The sequence below is a fragment of the Protomyctophum bolini genome, assembly GCF_963924005.1.
Source record: "Protomyctophum bolini genome assembly, chromosome: 6".
Classification (NCBI taxonomy): Eukaryota; Metazoa; Chordata; class Actinopteri; order Myctophiformes; family Myctophidae; genus Protomyctophum; species Protomyctophum bolini.
In genome coordinates, this window is record NC_137867.1 from 13940105 (window position 1) to 13961883 (window position 21779).

General features: G+C 42.2%; 1 protein-coding gene across 2 annotated transcripts in view; it reads right to left on the reverse strand.

Annotated features, from left to right (window-relative positions):
• adamts3 (ADAM metallopeptidase with thrombospondin type 1 motif, 3) overlaps positions 1-21779 on the reverse strand; it is a 177578-nt gene that overhangs the window by 124134 nt on the left and 31665 nt on the right. Inside the window, exons 1-3 of one of the 2 annotated variants that reach the window (XM_080766755.1) lie at positions 21364-21728; positions 20747-20768; positions 8670-9127 (exon numbers count right to left, since the gene is read on the reverse strand). In XM_080766755.1, coding sequence (XP_080622881.1) covers positions 8670-9127; positions 20747-20768; positions 21364-21426 — 543 coding nt within the window. In that variant the 5' untranslated portion in view covers positions 21427-21728. Of the gene's footprint in view, positions 1-8669; positions 9128-20746; positions 20769-21363; positions 21729-21779 lie in introns of those variants that run through there. The other variant, XM_080766756.1, reaches the window with a different exon arrangement.

A 21779-nucleotide genomic window follows, 5' to 3' on the forward strand; every position in this document is an offset into this window, starting at 1 on the left:
TCTGTCTCTAGGCCAGAGGCTTTACCCCAGGACTCCCACACCAACACTGCTGTCTGTCTCTAGGCCAGAGGCTTTACCCCAGGACTCCCACACCAACACTGCTGTCTGTCTCTAGGCCAGAGGCTTTACCCCAGGACTCCCACACCAACACTGCTGTCTGTCTCTAGGCCAGAGGCTTTACCCCAGGACTCCCACACAGGCAGGCCAGAGGCTTTACCCCAGGACTCCAACACCAACACTGCTGTCTGTCTCTAGGCCCGAGGCTTTACCCCAGGACTCCCACACCAACACTGCTGTCTGTCTCTAGGCCAGAGGCTTTACCCCAGGACTCCCACACCAACACTGCTGTCTGTCTCTAGGCCAGAGGCTTTACCCCAGGACTCCCACACCAACACTGCTGTCTGTCTCTAGGCCAGAGGCTTTACCCCAGGACTCCCACACCAACACTGATGTCTGTCTCTAGGCCAGAGGCTTTACCCCAGGACTCCCACATCAACACTGCTGTCTGTCTCTAGGCCAGAGGCTTTACCCCAGGACTCCCACACCAACACTGATGTCTGTCTCTAGGCCAGAGGCTTTACCCCAGGACTCCCACACCAACACTGCTGTCTGTCTCTAGGCCAGAGGCTTTACCCCAGGACTCCCACACCAACACTGCTGTCTGTCTCTAGGCCAGAGGACGTGTCTGCTCCGTGAGCAGCGAGGCCTGCGGCGGAAAGGAACTCAAGTACACTTACTCAAGTACTGTGCTTACGTACAATTTCAAGGTACATTTACTTTACTTGAGTATTTCCATTTCTTGATACTTGTCCACTACAAATGTTGTACATGTCACTCCACTATATTTATTTGACAGCTTTTAGTTGCCAGTCACTTTGTAGATTTAGATACATTTTTTTAATGTGTATTTTTCATTACAACACGTTGCGGCCTGTGTCTAAAGTGGTTCTAAAGTGGTTAATGATCCATAATTATAGTCCATTAACACGATTTAATGCTGAAAGCACGGGTAAATCACGTTAATGGACTATAATTATTGATTATGCATAATGTCTGCTTTTACTTTTGCTACTGAGTATATTTTGATGCTACTACGTCTGTACTTTGACTTTGAAGTAAGCTTTGTAAGAAAGTATTTGTCATTCACTTAAGTTTAAAATCTAAGTACTTCTTCCACTTCCACCTGCCTGCCTGCCTGCCTGCCGCAGTAAAGAGTTCCAGACACCAGGCTGGCTATAATTAAGAAACAGTAAAACACACCTAGTGAGGTCTCGGGCTACCACTTGAGATCAAAGACCACTGGCCCTCAACAGCAGCCTTTTTCATCAGCAGCTCCAGGTTTTGCCCATGTTTGATCTGAGAAACTCTTTATACCTCTTTAACCCCCAGTAAAGAAGGAAATGATCTTGAAGTTCTTAACCCATTTTGACCTGAGATCAGATTCTAAAAATGTCTTCTACATCCTGACAGTTTTCTGAAAAAGCCATGTTACTATGTCAGTCGTTCTTTGATTTTTCAAAAATAGCAGACCTACAAGCTCGTAGCGCGCCACTCGGTGGCGCGCTATGAGCTTGTAGATCTGCTATTGTTCAATAGCTAAAGCATAACATAATGCTAACACCAAAAAGGGGTTCCTGCCCAAAATGGGTTTTAAGCAGAATGCCAAAGAGCAGAGTATAGTATAATATAGTATAGATGCGTGTGTGGAATGTACAAAATGATATGTATATTGAATAATGTTGCATCTTCAATATTATTCAGGCCAAGGACCTATAGCTGAGAGAGAGATGAAGCAGGGACCGCCATTACAAATAATGCATGATGCAGGGTATCAGACCCTGCATCTTCTGATCATCAATATATTTTGGCGGCGTACTGTAATTGTTATACTGTACTGAACTCCTGTACTACTCGTACAACTTGTACTGTACTGTACTGCAGGGGTTGGGGGGGGAACCCCTACCCACACTACCTACTAGAATCCTCGCAACACCGATAAGCATATTTGCAACCTTACATTTAGATGCCAATGGAACTATTTGTATTAAAACTTTTCATATATAAAAATAAAAATAAAAATAAATCTGAATTATTTCGCGGACCCCCTGGCTATGCGTCGCGGACCCCCAGGGTTCCGCAGACCCCACTTTGGGAACCACTGCTGTACTGTACAAGTATGTACGAGTACTGTAGAGTACGTACAACTACTGTATGACATACAGTAGTAGTATTACAGTGTATGTACTCATACTGTACTGTACTGTACTGTAGTCTTACAGTGCTCAGTGTGAAGCTCAACAGCAACACTTAGGCCCAGACAGACAGACACTCATGTTGAAAAACATTGGTGTTACACTAAAAACTCAGCTTCCCATCATGCACCTGTGCACAGTGTGAAGCACAGCTTCAAGACTCTTCATCGTGCCAAAAGATAGATTTGTTTGACAGCACTATCAGCAGTGTTGTGTAAATTACAATGGTTTCGTTTTGTTTTACAAATTACCGTTGCTAAAATAATATGTCGGATATGTTGGACATTTCCATGTGTATTTAATATATATTTAGGAAAAACAACCACGTAAAATCGCTCCTAACGCAAAATAATTTGGCAGCCCCACTGCAGTAACACTGACCCAGGCCCCCCAGGGGTCACAGACCCTGTTGTAGACCCATCTAGACTTTATTGCCTCCACCAGGCCGATGGCCTGGGGAGAGAGTAGGTTTTGCACTCCGTCCGTGTGTCCATCCGTCCGTCCGTCACCAGCTAATCTCCGGCACCGTTGGCCCCATCCATGCCAAACTGTGCACACACACTCCCTGGATGCCAACGACAAACCTCTGCCCCAAATATTCCACAACAGCCTGTTATAGCGCCACCATGAGGCCGATTTTGGCCTTTACACATATCTCTGTAGATTACTCTCACACAATCAGATCACACAATTCCATCCTGATTAGCTAAGATTGGCTTCCAAAGCTTGCATGATTGGTCAGTTTCGAACAAAATGCCACAAATCACAAACACAGTGTGCAGTTTCCGTGAAATTATACACGCACATTTCCACTAGGCCGAGGACGACATGCCACTTATTTTTTTCCCAAATCAGCCTCACGGTGGCGCTATAACAGGCCAATTCCTGTTTTTACCTATAATTGCATCGATCTGTGTACAACTTTGTATGCGCACTCCCTAGAGGCCATGGCAAAACATTTTCCCTGCAGTTTCTACATCTCCCAGTTATAGCGCCACCATGAGGCCGATTTCTGCAAAACACAAATCATGAACGCAGGGCCCGAGTGCAGTGAAACTATGCACGCATATCCCCACTAGGCTGAGGAAGCAATGCCACTTGACATTTTTCAAATCAGCCTCATGGTGGCGCTATAACAGGCCAAGTCACGTCTTTACATGGACAGATCTGCATAAAACTTTGTATGCACAAAATATTGTGTGCACACTCCCTTACAGCCCAAGGAAAAACATCTGGCCTGCATTTTTCAATTCTGCCTTTTCGAGCGCCACCAGGAGGCCCATTTATGTGCAACACTCTTTTTTTATCCTTTCAAATTTTATCCAAATACCAATCCTGGTGGAGACATGTGCTCCGAGGGGCACTTCTTCTCGTTTCAGATGTCCCCCACAGGCAGCGGACCTTGAGGAGATGACAGGCACAGCCACAATAAAAGCACAAACTCTCACAGGCATTGTGAATTTAATCTACTTTGATACGACTAGAGCTCAACCAGTTGGCACAAACAACACTACACCATTACAACTCTTGTTCCAATCAATATTGATTGCTTGAAAGCCTTGACTGTATTAATTCAGGACTGAATGTGCATATGTTTATAAGAAGCTGTTCTCCAGCTCCCCCTTTATGACCGAATAGGTATTGGACATTACCCTGGCTGCATCTATCAAAATACCGGTAACTCAACACACAGGTGACACAGCTAGAGCCGTCCGAAGGCAACACAAAACAGCTTTGTTATCATGTGGCGTGAAGAGATAGGTTGTTCAGGAACCACATGAACCCTATCCTGAAAATAGCCTAACTACAAGCTCACGTGTCGCAACACGGCTATGAATAATCCAAGATCTAGAGATTATTCTAGAATATTGTAGAGGGGAAAAGAATGGGACCAAGTATAGACCCCTGGGGAACCCGGGTCAACTAGTATAGGGTATAAGCAGTTAGAGGTAATCTTGCAAATATCTTGAATGCTGCAAAATAGCTGATGTAGAAGATCACAACGCGACGGAACGCATATACAGTAGCCTGCCGGGGGAGCCCGGTCAACTAAGTATACAGTATAGGGATTAAAGAAAGGTTTTCAGACCCCTTTTAAAAACATCAACAGACGGTACGGTGTACGGTACTCTCAGACGTGATAATTATGGTCTCTGCCGGGTGGAAAGACAGCCCTGAAAGTTGTTTCAACAGTTCTGGCAGGAGCTCGGTGAGGGAAACCCAACATCATTCCATATATCATCAGAAAACTTCACAATAAAAGGTACCAAAAAAGATTCAATTTCATATCAAAAGGCCACAATGTTTGTTTGTAACCTACAGCACGTTCTTTATCTAATAACCATTGGTTTACTGACCACGTTTAAATACTATGACATCATTTTATGTCCATGACACAGATGCATAAATATTCCCACGTGTGAAGTACAACTAAGCTTTGCTTTCCCACAGCGGAATTATCTCATTAATTTAGGAGCACTTGAACACTGTCATGCTGTAACGTACCCAAAACAGTAGATGAGCACTTAATTGGCAAAGAGGATCCCTCACAGATTTATGGTCACCATATTAAGTGACCTCAGTCACTTCAAGAAACCCACAACATCTCTAAGCAATGAGCTGCACTTGAATTGCGGAGAAGCAGTGGTGGAAAGTAAAATGGTGCATTTATATTTATATAGATGCACCATTTTACTTTCCACCACTGAGTTTCAGGTACATTCACTTTACTTGAGCATTTACATTGTTTGATACCTTATACTTCTACTCCAATACATCTCAGAAGTAAATTAAGTTATTGTGCAGATTTATATTAAAAAAAACCTGATAAACGACAAGCCCTATTTCAAGCTCACGATGTGTCACACTGCAACATGTTGTGAGATGTTGTGTAGATCTGCTAGTTTTGAGGGGAGGGGACACATTTGAGTATTTTTTCGCCTCGTGACACGCTCCATATATGGCCAGTACAGAATTCATTCCATATGTTGATCTGACCCCCCCATGCCAAAGCGCCAACGTTCACCCAGCAATCTGCCATCACCAAGGGCGAGGTTGCTTCCCACCCTCAGGGCGTCTTACTGGTATTGTGGTGTTGCTACTTCATAATGAAGTGAGAATTTCTTCAACCACTGTTCAAGAAACCCACAACATCTCTAAGCAATGAGCTGCAATTGAGTTGCAGAGGAGTAAAAGACAAATATATTTAATATAAATGGTAAATCGTGCAATTATAAAGCGCTGCTTTACATCGATTGTGCATTACATTCACCCATTCATACACCGACGGCGGGGGAAACCATGCAAGGCAGCAACCTGCACATTGGGATAAAGTAGGGGTTCAGAGTCTTGCTCAAGGACACTTCAACACTAACTCTGGGGGAGCCCGGGATCAAACTGGGAACTTTGAGATTCACCTCCGGCTGCTCTACGGGCCACTCTATAGAGGGTATGCGTGTGACATCATCGTACCTGGAAGTTATGCGGGAGCCGGGAACGCCCACTGAGTGGCAAAAAACTACTTTCTGGCATTGACAGCCCATTCATCCCAACAGAAAGGTCCTGTCTGATTGCATTAAACAATGTTAAACTCACCAACATTGCAGCTGTACGAAAAGCTTGAATTATCCTCTTTCTATCTGCAAAGTTTTTGTTTCATAAAAATCCACCATAGAAACGTTGTGAGCTACTTTCTGTCAAGAAATGCCCTGCATTTGATAATTTTTCTAAGTGTCAGAGTTTTGTTTTCAACATTTTGCTGCCTCCTGCATTAGAAACAGGTGGTACGCAGGACAGCCGAGTGATTTCCAACGAGCGCTTCCAAACTCCAACACTCCATGCTGCTCAATGTTTTGACACTCAGTCTAGATGAGGGGGGCTTGTCCTGATGGGAAAATCATGCATGTGCATACTCTCTATTCCCTGAGCCATTACCTCCCATATATTGTACCTACAGTAACAGTACCTCCAGAGAATTCTATTCAAAGAATGGCACCATATCAACTTGGGCTCTTGCACACAAATATTCAGAAAAGCCTGTTGACGCAACCCTCAGACTGTGCTTATTTTTTGGAGCATCACAGTGTGGCGCAGAGCCGCAGACCTCCTGAAAGGGGTAGGAGCATCACAGAAAGGTTTCTCTTGACGCAAGTGAAGTCAGTGACGCCTTCAGTGAGCCACGGCCTTTATACTATTCTCTCTGTATGCGGTACTGCAGTAATAGGCTGTGCGAAAGATGACGATAATACAAAAAACATACATACATACATACATACATGAGTCACAAGCCACTAATTAATTATTCAATGATTAGAAAATAGCACTACTACTATACAAGCTCACAATGTGTCACATTGCAACATGTTGTGAGATTGTAGATCTGCTATTTTTGAGGTGGCGGGGGAGACACATTTGAGTACTTTTACTTTTGGTTATTTAAAGACGTGGTGAAATGGTTAATCTGGGAATTTTATTTTAAGATTCAGCCTCAAATTTGCAGAATCTTAGTTTCATCCCTCCAGGCTATGGGACGTAAAAGTCTGTCTCATGCACGACCACATGCACGCACATGCAGTGTCGTTTGAAAACAAAGTGACAGAGACAGTGACTTAAGTTAAAGACACACTGCCTTCAGGCTGTGAGTAGTCTCACATATAGCCAGACAACTATTCCACAATCTCCGAATGCTATATACAGTAGCAGCAGTTCCCGGCTCCACTTCCGCTTTATAGTTTACTCGTGATAGAACTTCCGTTGCTCCAGACTGTATGACAGAAGCATTTGGAGATTGCGAGAGGCAAAGGTCTGCCAACGCGAGACTAGGCTGTGAGTGACAGCGCTTAAAAAAGAAACGGCATCCTTCATGCCTGTCTCTTGCCATTTCTGTGGCACGCTGCCTTGTTATATTGGTGTCATATTGTGAAGGATAAAAAGTAAATCTGTGACAGTACCTCTGGGGCATTCTTTTCAAAGAATGGCAGCATCAATTTGGGCACTTGCTCAAAAAATATGAAAAGCCTGTTGACACAGCCCTCAGAGCTGGCTTCTATTGTGGAGCATCACAGTGTGGCACAAACCACCTGAAACGAGTAGGAGCAACACAGAAAGGTAATCTCTTTTTAGTTTCTGTTGACGCAAGCCAGTGACGCCTTCAGTGAGCCACAGCCATTATACTACTCTCTCTGTATGCATTTACAGTATGGTAGGTATTAGAAGGGTAGTAAAAGGCTGTGCGAATTACTGTAGTTTCAGGTTTCCAGAAGGTTGCATACCTGTTTTCCTTTGTTCGATTGGTTCAGCAGCACATTTGAACAGGAAACACATATGATGATGTCATACTGTATGTTGCTCCCAGTTCAAATCTGCTGCCGGGCCAATCAAACGAAGCAATGGGAAACTGATCCGGTACGAGAAACGGGTATGCCATCTTTTGGAAACCTGCGACTACAAGTAGGGCTGGTCGTGTTGATTCGTTGATATGTGATATGTGAAGAAATTGTACAAAAGTATCCAAAAAATATAATAATGGATTAATTATTTGATTTGTTCAAAAGAATAAAGGTCCACACAACAGCATTGCTCCTCATCATTCGTCCTCTGCGCTGCTGAATGCAGAGACGTCTGGCTGCTGGCTGATCCCAGGAGCTGCTCGGACAAAAAAGGCATCTCCCCAATTACCCTTCAAGTGTTTTATGAGGGGTGATGGGGAGGATAGGGCTGCGAAACCTTTTTTTGTGGCACACAAAAGGAATCAGTGTTTTGTGCTGGGAAGTGTTACGGAGGAAAGGATCCGTCAGGGGCCGCTCACCCGTGACAAACCTGAGCACAAAAGCCATTCTGTCAACTTGAGAAATAGCGCAGAGGACAATGTGCTGTAGGAATGCCCCGCCCACCACTGACGTACGGAAAAAGGGCTAAATCAGAGAGTTACGCTTACGAACGTCTACAATCAGTGGAGGAAGTAGTACTGCGATATGTTACTTAAAAGTACCACAATGTAAAAATGCAACGTTACAAGTAAAAGGCCTGTATTCAAATGTGTTACTTTGGAAACAGTATTGCATAAAAAAAACCTGTCGCACTGTGGGGTATTTTGAGGTTGTGATTGGCTATCATTTAGATAGTAATTAAAGGTGTCAAAAAATGTAAGTGGCGTAAAAAGTGCAATATTTGCCTCTGAGATGTAGCGGAGTAAAAGTATAAAGTAGCCTATCCCCAAAAATGTAAATACACATTAAAGTCAAAGTATTCCAAAAGTGTACTTAAGTACAGTAATTCACTTAGTCATTTCCACCACTGACATCTACAATAACTAACCATCGGTTGATAAGGTCATGCCACTTTTGTAATGAAAGACAGGGTTAGAGGTCAATTGAGATGCAGATGACTTTTTTCTTTTTACGACTAAGGAGGACTTACCAGTCCATCGCAGTTGTTAATGGCAACCGATGCCCCGGGGACATCTGTGATGTCACCAATGAAGGTGCAGTCGGTCTTCAGCAGCTCGCGCCGCAGTATCCGCTCTGTCCCGCCGGTGGCAGCCTCTGTCTCGTTGGCCCCCGCCGTGGTACCAGCCTCGCCGCCCGTGCTGTTGCTGCCATCCCCAAAGCCCTCCTGCACCTCGTCGTGCCACTCCACCATGGCGCCCGGCGCCACTAGCCTGGCGTTGGGCCGCAGGCGGAGGTGGAACTCCCTACCGAATGCGGTCACGTTGAAGAAGAGCCTCTGCTCGGTGTCGCCGCCGGGCGATGCCGCCGTGTCCCTCTTGACGCGCTGCTTGTGGTTGGCGGAGAGCAGGTGCGAAAGGAAGTGGCCCTGAGAATCTGTGCTGATGGGCGTCACCAAGCCATATTCCTTGAGCCGGCTCTTCAGGAGGTCTGTCAAAGGGACACATTTCATTACAGCAACGGAAACACATGTAGGCAAGACAGCAGTCAGGGCTACTCAACTTAACATTGCTCTGGGGCCACTCAACAGAATGCATTTGTGTCCGACTACCGTGAATGCCTACGGTAGGCTAATTCTAAATGTAAATGTCTAAAATTGAGGAAATACACAGAAAACACGCACATTTTCATCTATCATGATGTAATTATTAAATGATGAAATGAGTAGGCTTTATTTACAGAGAGACTGCTGTTCAGTGAATGGCAAATACATGCTCTTCTCTGGGAAAGATGGCACACTGGCTTGTTAATCTCCATAAAAGCATAGTCTTCCTCCCATGTTTGTTGAAATATCCAGTAATGATTAATGTTAATGATTTTTGTCTTGATTTAATGATTTGTCTCAATAAAACTTGTATATAAGTGTATTTGTATTGGTATGACAATAACGGGGTGCAAAAATATAAAGCCGGGGCCTGAATGTGGCCCGCACGGTGCAGCAAATAACATTAAATCAAATCATTTAAAGAAATAGTTCACCCAAAAAAGACTTATTTTCTCTCAATTAAAATATACCAGCGGAGACTAAATGGTGGAGACTCCGCCAGTCATCAAATAAAATAAAAATAAATCTCCATGAATTCAAGACTTCATAGGATGTGTAATTGATAGAAAATAAGTAATTTTGGAGGCGAATTACTCCTTTAAGCACTTAAACCCTATATACTGTACTTTGTTGGCTGGGGGGTGCTCATTTTACAATTTAGGCATTTAGCAGACGCTCTTAATCCAGAGCACATGGTAATATACTGTACATCAAATACTGTACATAGAGAGAGTCATCAAGGATCATAAGCAAGCTAAGAAACTAACACCCGTAGAATATCTGTACAAGGAACCTACTGTATGAGTATAAACTATAGAGTGGTATGTCTACATACATACATGTATCTAAATTACATATTACATAAGTTTAGCCTTTGCATACGCATGTAAGGTCGCCGAGGCTGGTGCAAGTGCTACGGCAAGTGCTACGGGCGGAAGATTGGGAGTGAGTGCAGTTCTGATTGCAATAGGATGTTCATTCCATAGTTTTGGAGCCAGAAGGGAGAAGAGTCTGAGACGTGTGGAGCGTTGTCCCGGCTGTTTTAATGAAGGTTCTGACAGCCTCCCTGTGTAGGCTGATCAATCAATCAATCAATCAATCAGATGTATTGTCACTTCCACAATATACACTGGGCATACAGGGGAGCAAAATACCGTTCTCCATGGCTCATGATGCTTCACATTTAAAAACAATAGACACATTAAAGAGAGGCAAAGCCTTTTAAAAAAACATTAAAAAGGTTAAAGGAGCAGACAACATTGGCAGGAGAAAGTGCTGATGCATTCAAGTGATCTGAGTGAGCAAAGGGGGGGGGGGGGGGGGTTGTAGGGTTAGGGGTTGTAGGGTTGGACTTTGAAGATATGGGGGTGCCATACAGGGGTACAACCGGGAGACAATGGGGGGAGCGAAGAAGGGGGCATTTTGGCTGGATGATTGGAGACCAAGCGTGCTGCAGCATTCTGGATTAATTGGAGAGCTTAAGTGCACATGCCGGTAGGCAGGTAATACCTTCACTGAAAATAGCCGATATACAAACCAATATACAAGCTCACGACTCTCAACGCAATGCGCTGTGAGCTATTTTCACCGAATGTTCACACCAAAATAGGGACACTAGTGGTCATGTGGTTTAACATGTACAGTATACGCAGTATCTATCCATTAAATTGTACACTAAAAATAAAGAAAAATTTGTGATTGACCAGGCCAGCCGCTCAATTGTGTTGGAAAAATGTCAATGCCCCTACGATCGGCTTTTGGTTGAGGAATTTAACGACCAGTTTGGCACATGGGAAACTAACATACAATTAAGAGAAGAAACCTGCTGTATTCTATAAGATATGGGAGAGGTTCTTGGACTTCATTAATCGAGGTTACATTGAAGAGGCTTTTGGATTAATTTGAGTTGTCAGCTGTTGGGTGGGGGTAAAGAACTGTGATGGGGACATTGTGCATTTGTTCATGTTTAATTGTATGTAATGTGTTTCTTTCTGTTCTTTGTTTGTTTTGTATTCATGGACATATCCTCTTGTTTCTTTGAAGATTGTTTTAGTGTTTGTGCTGCCATTTGGGTGTATGAAATATATACGTGAATAATTGTTTTAAGAATACTACTGTATGTCGTAAAGAAAAAAACATGTACAGTACATCATGCAAGGCTTCACAATAAAACTTGTAATACTGGGCCTGCTTATTTTGAGTGGTGCAACCACTCCAAGGAACAGCAATGTCCGTGTTCACCCGCCTATGTGTTGGTTCACCCACCCACCCATGCACCTATGTGACTGTGAGCACCATTAGTACACTATTAGTACCAGTAGGGGCGCTGTTGTGCCAGAAACAGAGAGTGAGATGGTGCTGCACTGTTGCCTGCTAATGAGAGAGAGAGAAGGGGGGGGGGGGGTGGAGAGAGGGGAGTTGCAACACTCAGTTCACACGGGTGTGATTTTTTAATTGAGTCTAGACTACTTTGTTTAATTGTTAGGATCCCCATTAGCTTTACCCTGCCTAAAGCATAGCTAGTCTGGCATCCACTATGTGACTTTTTAGGCTTAATAACTGCTCTCCTTCATTCGTTATTTTCATCCCTCCTCTCTCTGAATATCTGAACCAACTGGCAGGGAGAAAGTATACTGCTTTGCACAGCTGCCACCAATCTGGCTATATTAAAAACAACCAGTATTTCTCCAACGAGGGGCTTCAAGGAGGCAAGGAAATTGTCCGAATGGATCCATGGGAGGATTTACGCTGCCAAACCATCATTTGAGCAATGATGGATAGTTGGATACTCCGATCAAACATTACTCAACTACAAGTGAAAATTGCTTAGTCAAATATGTAGTTGAGTTAAAGTACTGGAGTATTTGCCCGTTTTCCCAACACAAGTGATTACCCTGAAAGTGGTTAAGTGGACATACAATAGGTTTCGAAATCGGCAGCGACGATATAGGCTACTGTACTGCAATGCTCTAATTTGAGCAATAGTAAGTTCATTCCCATTCACTGGAAAGATTGGCACATGTCCATGAATCCTGACAGCTCTTCTCAGAGTGATGGCTGAAAACCTGGATTTAAGGGCATGCCAATGGGACACAGTAGTCCAATTACAGTAGGATGCTTTTCCTCCAAGAAAACGAGCCAGGCTAAACCTATGCAGTACATAGATTGACTTAAACAGAGTTACCTATTCATTTATTCAGTGGTACCCTTCACCACTTGTCTTTAACACGGCCCTATTCTGGGATGAACATTCTCCCAAAACAGCAGATCTAGAAGCTCATAACATGTTGTTGTAACGCGGCATGTTGTGAGCCTGTAGTCGTAGATTGGTTATTTTTGGCGAAGAGATTTGGAATAGATGGAAAAGAAGTGTCCCACGTTCGGTTGGAACTCAGGTTAAGACTAAAGGGTGGTTAAACCCTATAGGCCTACTGACTGGAGTCCCAGTGGGCTCTAGTAGCTCTACTAGGCCCTCTCCTGTATTCACTGTGCATTAAATAGCTTTGCGGAAAATAGCCAAAACGACACAACGCGACTCAACACTATTATGTTGTGAGCATGTAGATCTGCTTATTTTCGCTTTATGCTATAGGGTTCAAGTGGTCAAACGTCAGTGCAATTGAGAAATGTCACCAAAGGCGGGTGGAACAAATAATAACGCGTGAATTTCAGCACCTTGTCATTTTGTCCAGGATTTTGACAGCAGGACGTTCTAACAGGTGTTATTGTTTAACGCTAAAATGATACGTCTGGAGAAATTACATGCTTTAGAAATCACAGTTTGTACAGTGGGCCCATGCAATGCAACGAAACTAACCCTTTCAGAAGCAGATGTTTGGATATGAAGAGTTGTTTTGATCACTGATACAAATAATACTTGCGTTGAATACTGGTAGCCTAACCACAGTGATGTTGTGTGGAAAGCGTTCTAAGTACATATACATGTATACTCTTACAATTAGATTTTTGTTCCTTTTTTTACTCAATTGTTTCCAATTTTCAACATTTCTACTCCACTAGATCTCAGAGTTAACTACTGTACTTCTTCCATCCACTACAGTTATTTGAGAGCTTTAGTTACAAGTTCGATTGTAGATTTAGATAATTATTACATAATATACATTAACCAATTGAGCACCATTCAAAAATAGCTGATCTACAAGATGTGACGCATTGTGAGCTTTGTAGATCAGCTATTTTTGGAAAAAGTTTGACAAATATTGAAATAAAATATATACTTTTACTTTTGTGCTATGGGTTTATTTTGATGACAGTACTTTAAGTGTTTACTCAAGTAATTTTATTTTTTAGATGTGAGATGTGGGTTAAACACACAATAAAATAACGGTTGGGGGCAGAGCTCTCTCTCTCCCCAACTCTCTCCCTCAAGATGTCAGTAATGCAAACTCCCTGGACATTTTTAACCCATTTTGGGCGGGAACCCCTATTGGTGTTAACATCATGTCATGCTTTAGCTATTGAAAAATAGCAGATCTACAAGCTCATAGCGCGCCACCGAGTGGCGTCTGACAATATAAAAGTTTATATAAACATATAAAAGTTTATATGTGTAAGAAACGGGAGAGAGATGGGGGAAGACATGCAGTGAAGGCCGTGTCGGGCTCGGGAGTCGAACCCGCAGAACACTGCGACTGGATTACCAGTCGGGTGCCCAGACGGTTACGCCACCGCCTGGGCCACACGTCTGGTTTTAAACATAAAAAAACAAACATCAAACGCTTTCTTCCTCAAGAAAGGAGCTCTTTCTCGCATAACAGCTAGTAATTATGGCGCTAACAACCATTACAAAATATTGTCATCAGTATGAAACCCAAAAACCTGACACTTTTATGCTTTTAATTAGTCGTTGGGGTTTTGTTTCTGAGGGCTACTGTAGTTAACCTGACTCCGCCAGATGGGGCAGCAGAGAGTACACAGGGTTCCCCTCAATAGAAAGCAAAAGTGGTGAGAAGGGATACAGGGAGGGTGAAGTTCTAGAAAGTGAGGTGGAGTCTGAAGGTGAGTTTTTAGATTTTATGTGTTTTTTGTGGGGACTGCGGATGTAAATTAGCGCCTTTGCTAAATCCAGTGTATTTACGTCACATTGATATACAGTGTTCATTAATATGCGGTGTCCCATCCAAAAAAATGGGAGTTCAGTTCTGGCTGCAATGGGGAGTTTATTCCATAGTTTGGGAGCCAGGAGGGAAAAGAGTTGTGCGTTGTCCAGTGTTTTAGGAAAGGCTTGTAGAGCATTTATGTGTTAGCTGCTCTAAGTGAACGGGAGGGGTTGTAGGGTTGGATCAGACATTAGACAGAAGTTATGGGGGTGCCATGGCTTTGGTTGCTTTGTAGGCCAACATCATTGTTTTGTACAGGGTGTGGGCGGCAACCGGGAGCCAATGAAGCAGAGTGGAAAAGGGTAACGTGAATATTTTGGCTGGTCAAAGCACCCGCTTCAAATGTTATCAACTGATAATCACCAGTATGTTCAGAACCATCAGAACCATGCAATGGAGGCAATATGGACATTTCCACATACTGCCTACCGCAAATAGGCGACTAGGAAATGCCGCTGATGCGAAAACATATAGTGAAACGGACTTACGCGGCCGGTTAAGACTGATATGAGGCTAGGGGACTTACGTGGCCGGTTAAGACTGATATGAGGCTAGGGGACTTACGTGGCCGGTTAAGACTGATATGAGGCTAGGGGACTTACGTGGCCGGTTAGATTTAGGTTTAGTAATAGGGTTAGTAGTCGGACAACATGCCAAACGTGGTGTCTGACAATGGCTGACAACAACGTCAATATGTAGGAAATGTTCATAGTGGCTCCATATGTATGGTATTGATGACAGAGATTAAATCATCTGATAACATCAGAAGCCACTAGGTCGAAGACCAAGCGTGCTGTGGCATTCTGGACCATTGGGCTTAAGCGACAAATCAATATAGAAGATCACACTGCTTAATCCTTAAGACGACCCAGCTCTGCTCTTGACAGCGTACATCTACAGCCAGACAACAAATTGATATCTGGTGGCTCAGATTCAGAAAACATGTCATTTTAAACCATGAACTTGATGGCACCTTACAGCGCAAAAACTAAGTAGAAGGAAACGGTAAGCGTTGCCACAAACAAACGTCAAATTAAATTACTTCCAGTTAATGATATTATTTACATAATGTTGCTGGTGTCTTGGATGAAGTATTTATGAAATTGCATTTGCAATTAGAGAGAAATGTGAATCGTAAAATCATTATGTTTGGTAATTGTGACCTAACAAGCCATCTGTTGGTCACACATTTAGAATCCCTGGGCATGTGCACAAGTTGACACTCCAACATCAGACTGGGGCTTTGACCACTTTAACCCTGACAGTGGCCCTATTTTGGGCATGTCATATACATTTTCTAAAATAGCAGATCAACAAGCTTCTAACTCGTGGCAATGCGTTGTGAGCTTGTAGAATGGCTATTTTAACTATTGGTCGCACAACAATGTACACAGTATAGGGAGCGGCGGCTTAAAGGACAACTTCAGTATTTTTCAACGAAGGTTCATGTTTTAGGTTGTTATTAGAGAAAGTATACTGTAAGATGAGTGTTATTTTATTTTCATTTGCTGCTTTCTTTCATTTTAGCAATTTTTGACAGGGCATTTCGAAGTAACATGGTGTACAACATTTTATAGCGATGTATCTTTTTATTATTTACTATAGTCCTACTAGACCCCAGGAAATTACATTTGACCACAAAAGATCACTCTACTGAATGTGAAGGGGGAGGTGACAAACTGACATATTGAGCCTATACAACACAGTATGGCAGGCCCCTATAGTACCCCCCTCCCCCCTTCACATTCAGTAGATCCTGTTATCTTTTGTGGCCAGATGTAATTTCCTGGTGTCTAGTAGGACTATAGTAAATAATAAAAAATTGAATCGCTATAAAGTTTGTAAATAAAATACATATTTAGCCCCATGTTCGAATGCCGCCACCCCCTGTCAAAAATAGCTAAAATCGTTAAAACGAAAGAAAGCGGCAAATAAAATAAAAATAACTCTCATCTTTTACTTTCTCTAATAACAACCAAAAACATGAACATGAGCTTAACTGTCATATTTTGACCATGCTCAAAAGGGGCATGATGTGACTTGACTCTAGCAACAATGGACAGTGGACACCAACTGTTAATGTCATCATCCACTGCAATGCACCCAGAGAAACTCACATTTGAACCGATTTTAAATTGCAAATACTAAATAGCAGATCTACGTACCAAAAAAAAGCTGATCTACAAGCGCACAATGCATTGTGATGCGATGCTTTCTGAGCTTGTGGATTGGCTATTCTTGCTATACTTTTGTGTGAGACTTCTTGTAAGAAGAACTAATATATATATATATATATATATATATATATATATATGAAATATGGAGATACAAGGTTTCTGTCTGACAGCAACGATACGATAGAGTGTGATGGAGAGACTTCACATTATGCTTACAATGTTACACTGCAGCACCCCATATGGGACACTTGATCAGTTTGTAATGTGAGGCCAAATAATGTTTACCCAACAATTCTAATTAGAAAATGATTGCCAATGCCAACATTCCAAAATAAGGACGCCGAGTTGAAAGTGGCTAAATGAAAAATTCACATTAAATCACATGCTGAGAAATGAGAACAATTTAAAAAAGCTTATCCTATTAAATTAGCATGAAGCGTTTTTGGCCCTGCATATGTAATCCTTTGAATGTGCACTTTCATGTGGTAGGCTAGCTTCATTATTCATAATCATATCATATCATATCATATCATAATTCATTTTAATATCAAGGCCAATATAAATAAATAATATTATTCAGCATTTAAGCCATGGACCACCATTTGACTCGCAGACCCAAAATGAAAGAATATTTTGTCCACAATTCCACTCTGTATTGATGTGTTACCATGTACAGTAAGAGAGATAACAGGGAAACGTTGATCAAAATAATAATTATTTTGGTGTAGACTTCTTGTAAGTATAGCCTAATGCAGTTTAACAATAATTTTACTCTTGAGCGTGTTTCATTTTATGCTCTCAAGGGTTAAAGATCTAAGAGTTTTAAAGATCTAATCAAATTAAATCAAATCAAATGTATAGAGCACATTTAAAAACAACTCTCATTGTACAATACAATACAATACAATATTATACGGTAAAATACAGTGCAGAAGACAGTCAATAATAAAACAACAGGCAATTAAAACAAAGTAATCAAAAAATAGAAAAGTGCAATATCATATGGGGGATTCAAAGGCTTGTGATGAAAAGACTCATCGGAGGGAGCAGATCTAACGGCAAAGGGAATACAGTGTATAGGACTGCAACAGCAAAGGCACGGTCGCCCCTGAGCCTCTTTTTTTGGGGGTGGAATATTTAACCATTTTTAGGCCTGGCGTCGTTATAAAAAAAGTCTGCTGAAAGAATATATATTCAAAGATTTGTGCCGCATTTTTAAGATTTTTCAAAAATAGCAGACCTACAAGCTCGTAGCGCACCACTCGGTTGCGCAGCTATGAGCTTATTTTTCAATAGCTAAAGTATAACATAATGCTTAAAACACCCCCTCAAGGACCACTGGTTGAAAACCACTGCTCTAGCTTAAAGGAGCGCTTCACCCATTTTCAATCTCATCTTCATATAATTGGTTCTCAATAATGTTCATGATAAGATCATGGCACAATGTCTGGCACTCTCTGCCTCATTGGTGTATTATGGATGAGTTCAGAAACCTGTCTACCAGTGACATCATTAATGGGGATTCCAAGCTAAACTACAGCCTTTCTCTCCCTGGAAAGTTAACATGCTAAAATAGAAGCATTGTTCTATTTTTTTTTTAAAGAAGAAAAAAAATGTTTTAAATTACCAAATCAGCATACCGATTATGTCACTCACTGGTGGGCAGGTTTCTGAACTGTGCACAGCCATCCTCTGAGACACAGAGAGTGACAGAAATTGGCTCATTTAATATTGAGCATACCAAAATGAAGATAGTTTGAAAAATGGTGAAGTTATCCTTTGCATTGCATTGATTTAGAAGGCCATAACATTTCTGAATCTCCCAGATACCCAGAAGAGTAGAGAGAAGCTCTTGTGGACACCTTCAGCAAAATAAATACATAACAATACAAGGGAAACTACAGCCACGCTTGTACAATGCTAGCCCTGAAAGATGGACAGTCATGACGCAACTGCAGCCAGTTTTACACGATCGCTACATTTACAGAGAGAACGTGTAGCCTGCATAAACATTCAGATTTCAAATATAAAGTACTCAACACGTGTGCCACGGGTGTTATAAATGTCCTGCTACAGCGATTAGCACTTCTGCGTTCCGCGTTGTTTAATAAAAGGCATTTTTATCCGAGCGCCCCGGCTATTTACACATTGGGAGCACATTCGCCTATTAGTTTGTATTGGCAGTGCGGTCAGCGTGCCTATATCGAACACACCCAGTGTATCAGAGTGCAACACACATCCCGACTGATAGGAGCGCGTAATTGAAAGCCTCAAAAAAACTGCTCGGATAAAAATGCGTTATTAAAGAAACGCGGAATGCAGCAGTGCTAATCGCTGTACCAGGAAATGTCTAACACCTGTACTTTACATTTGAATTCTAAATGTTTATATGTACACGTTCTCTATGTAAATGTAGCGGTCGCATAAAACAGGCTGCAGTTGGGCCATGTTGCTCGTGAAGTACAAGCGTCATGTGAACCATGGCTAGTACAATATAGGGGTTCTCGTGAGTCGTCACTCACTCGTGTGAAGTGAGCAGTGCCTTTTATCATGATGATCGTACATACGTTGCTTTTTAGGCCCACAGAGAGAAGCGTTCTGAAATTGGGTCCATAGACTTGGCTGCCACATGACGTCACAGTTATGTGGCGCACACTGTGGCACCCACTACATCATAGTAAATGTAACTAACTATTTTGCCATTGACTTGGCCTAAAAAGTTCATACAGAATAAAAGGTTTGGTAAAAAGTCTATTGACTTGGCTGACACATGACGTCACGGGGGAAATGGTAAATGGTGCATGATTTATATAGCGCTTTGAAGCACTTTACATAGCATTACATTCACACACACATTCACACACCCATTTGGGAGGAAACCATGCAAGGCAGGCTCAAGGACACTTGGACACTAACTCTGGGGGAGTGTCACTCTACCCCTGGGCCACTGCTGCCCTTAACCATAAACAAACCTAATATGTCACACAGCATGTCACTATGACTGAACATAACCATAAATAAACCTGATACGCCCATATAAAGGCATTTCACTATGACTCAGAAATAACCATAAACTTGAAGGATAAGGGCCCATATGTCATGTCATGAAAGGTGCTACAGTATACAAATAAAGTTTTATTATTATTAATAATAAAAGGGACAAGGACTGGTAAAGAGATATCGGTGTTAAAGGATCCTGCGTGGACATGGTTGCAGCTCACTTGTTTCCTAACCTCAGAATGAAGAACAGATGTGCAGGATTTACAAATGGAGTTTTCTTCCCTGTATGACAAAGCCCTTGAAGCGGTTCACTCATGAAATGTGTGTGTGTGTGTGTGTGTGTGTGTGTGTGTGTGTGTGTGTGTGTGTGTGTGTGTGTGTGTGTGTGTGTGTGTGTGTGTGTGTGTGTGTGTGTGTGTGTGTGTGTGTGTGTGCAACTGCATCTCTCTTCGTGTGTGTTTTCTTTAGTGTGTTCGTGTTGGGAGTAGGAGGGATGGGAGCTATACTGTATCTCCCACACACACACACACACACACACACACACACACACACACACACACACGCACACACACACACACACACACACACACACACACACAGGGTACAACTAAATTCTAGGTTGCAATTTCATGAATGTCATTCTGTACCTTTTTTTGTTCCTATGTTTTATCCCCAAGCCTAAAGCTTGAGTATACTTGGTTGCACCGAAAACAGCCGATGTGCAAATTCACTCAATGCGTTTGTACTGTGGATCAAGGATTGAAGTTATGTCTATGAATTGAATACTCAGGGCTCCAATGGAAACAAGACATGGTTCTTTCTTGGCTTCAATCCTTTTAGCATTGTTAGTTATTTCCATGTAACTGTAGTGTTCTGTGCTTTTTTGCAAACTGTTAATAAAGTATTCAATCAATATTTAAAAAAATCTTAATTCTACTATACTCGTGGGGACATCTGGCTTTCACAAGTACAGTAATACAGACAAATGCAGTCGCACACGCAGTCGCGCACACACACGCATGTGCACGCGCGCGCACACACACACACACACACACACACACACACACACACACACACACACACACACCCCTCCCACTTTCATCTCAGTGCACCAAGTTATCTTATCCTAGCCTGTTACTTCAGTAAGAGCGAACTCCTTGCACCCTTTCAACTTGAAATGATTTGATCACATGTAAATATCACTTACCCTCCTTATCTACTTCGCCAGCCTGAAAGACAAATGCAAAAGCCCATTAAGAAAGATTTTATGGAAATAATATTGTTTACATTGTGAAGCAGACATTTCTTTTTTAAACTGCAGTGTTTTTTTGACCCAGCATACTAATAGCTCTGAGAGTGACCCTGCCTTCATACAGGTCCATGTGGTTTCATTTGAACACTCAGAGTTACAGACTTTGGTCCATTTGGAAGCTTCCTCAAGGAACCCTGCTGCAGGTCCCCTGGACCCCACTTTAAGAACCACTACATGTATAGACAGTGTGTTAAAAAAGAAGAAAAAAAAAAACTCAGGAACATGTTTGCCACATTCATTTCACAGCTGTTATATAACTAGTTGATGCTTGACACATTTCAAATAACCTATATAGATTGAGTCACTGACTAGTTCAAAATGCTACTGAATAACACTGTCATGTACGGGATATACCACACTGTTCAATGTTGGTTTTCTTGATAACTGACAATTACACTTCTATTCATAGACATATAATTGGAGTTCGCGGCGACTTTTAACAGGGTCAATTCATTCGCAAATGCCCACACAGTGACAGTAAGTCCAACAGTAACAGCGAGACAGCCACTTACCTTGTCAGCTGAAGTCAGACTCACTACGAATCCTACAAGTAACGCTAGTGATAGGACAACCATCACGAGTCAGTAGTTTGGAGAGAAGATGAAAAAACAGGCAACTAATCCCAAAAGTTTTTCAGAAAATTAAATAAAAATGTTAAAGAACCAAAGAAGCCCCTCGTCTCACACACACATCGAAAAGGACACTACGAAAAATAAGGGTCCCGCTCATTCAAAAGTGAATCAACTTCAGTGGATGGTGCAACTGGCGTTTCAAAAAGTTGTAAAAAAGTTACATTAAAATAGGAAACGGTTGCGACACTTGGGTCTCTGTTTCTATAAGTGACTCGGTTTCTATAAAGTTTGGTTAGTAAAACATCCCCCTCGTAGAGTTCCAGAGCCCTCGCTGCTGGCCGGACAGAGCCTGTGTG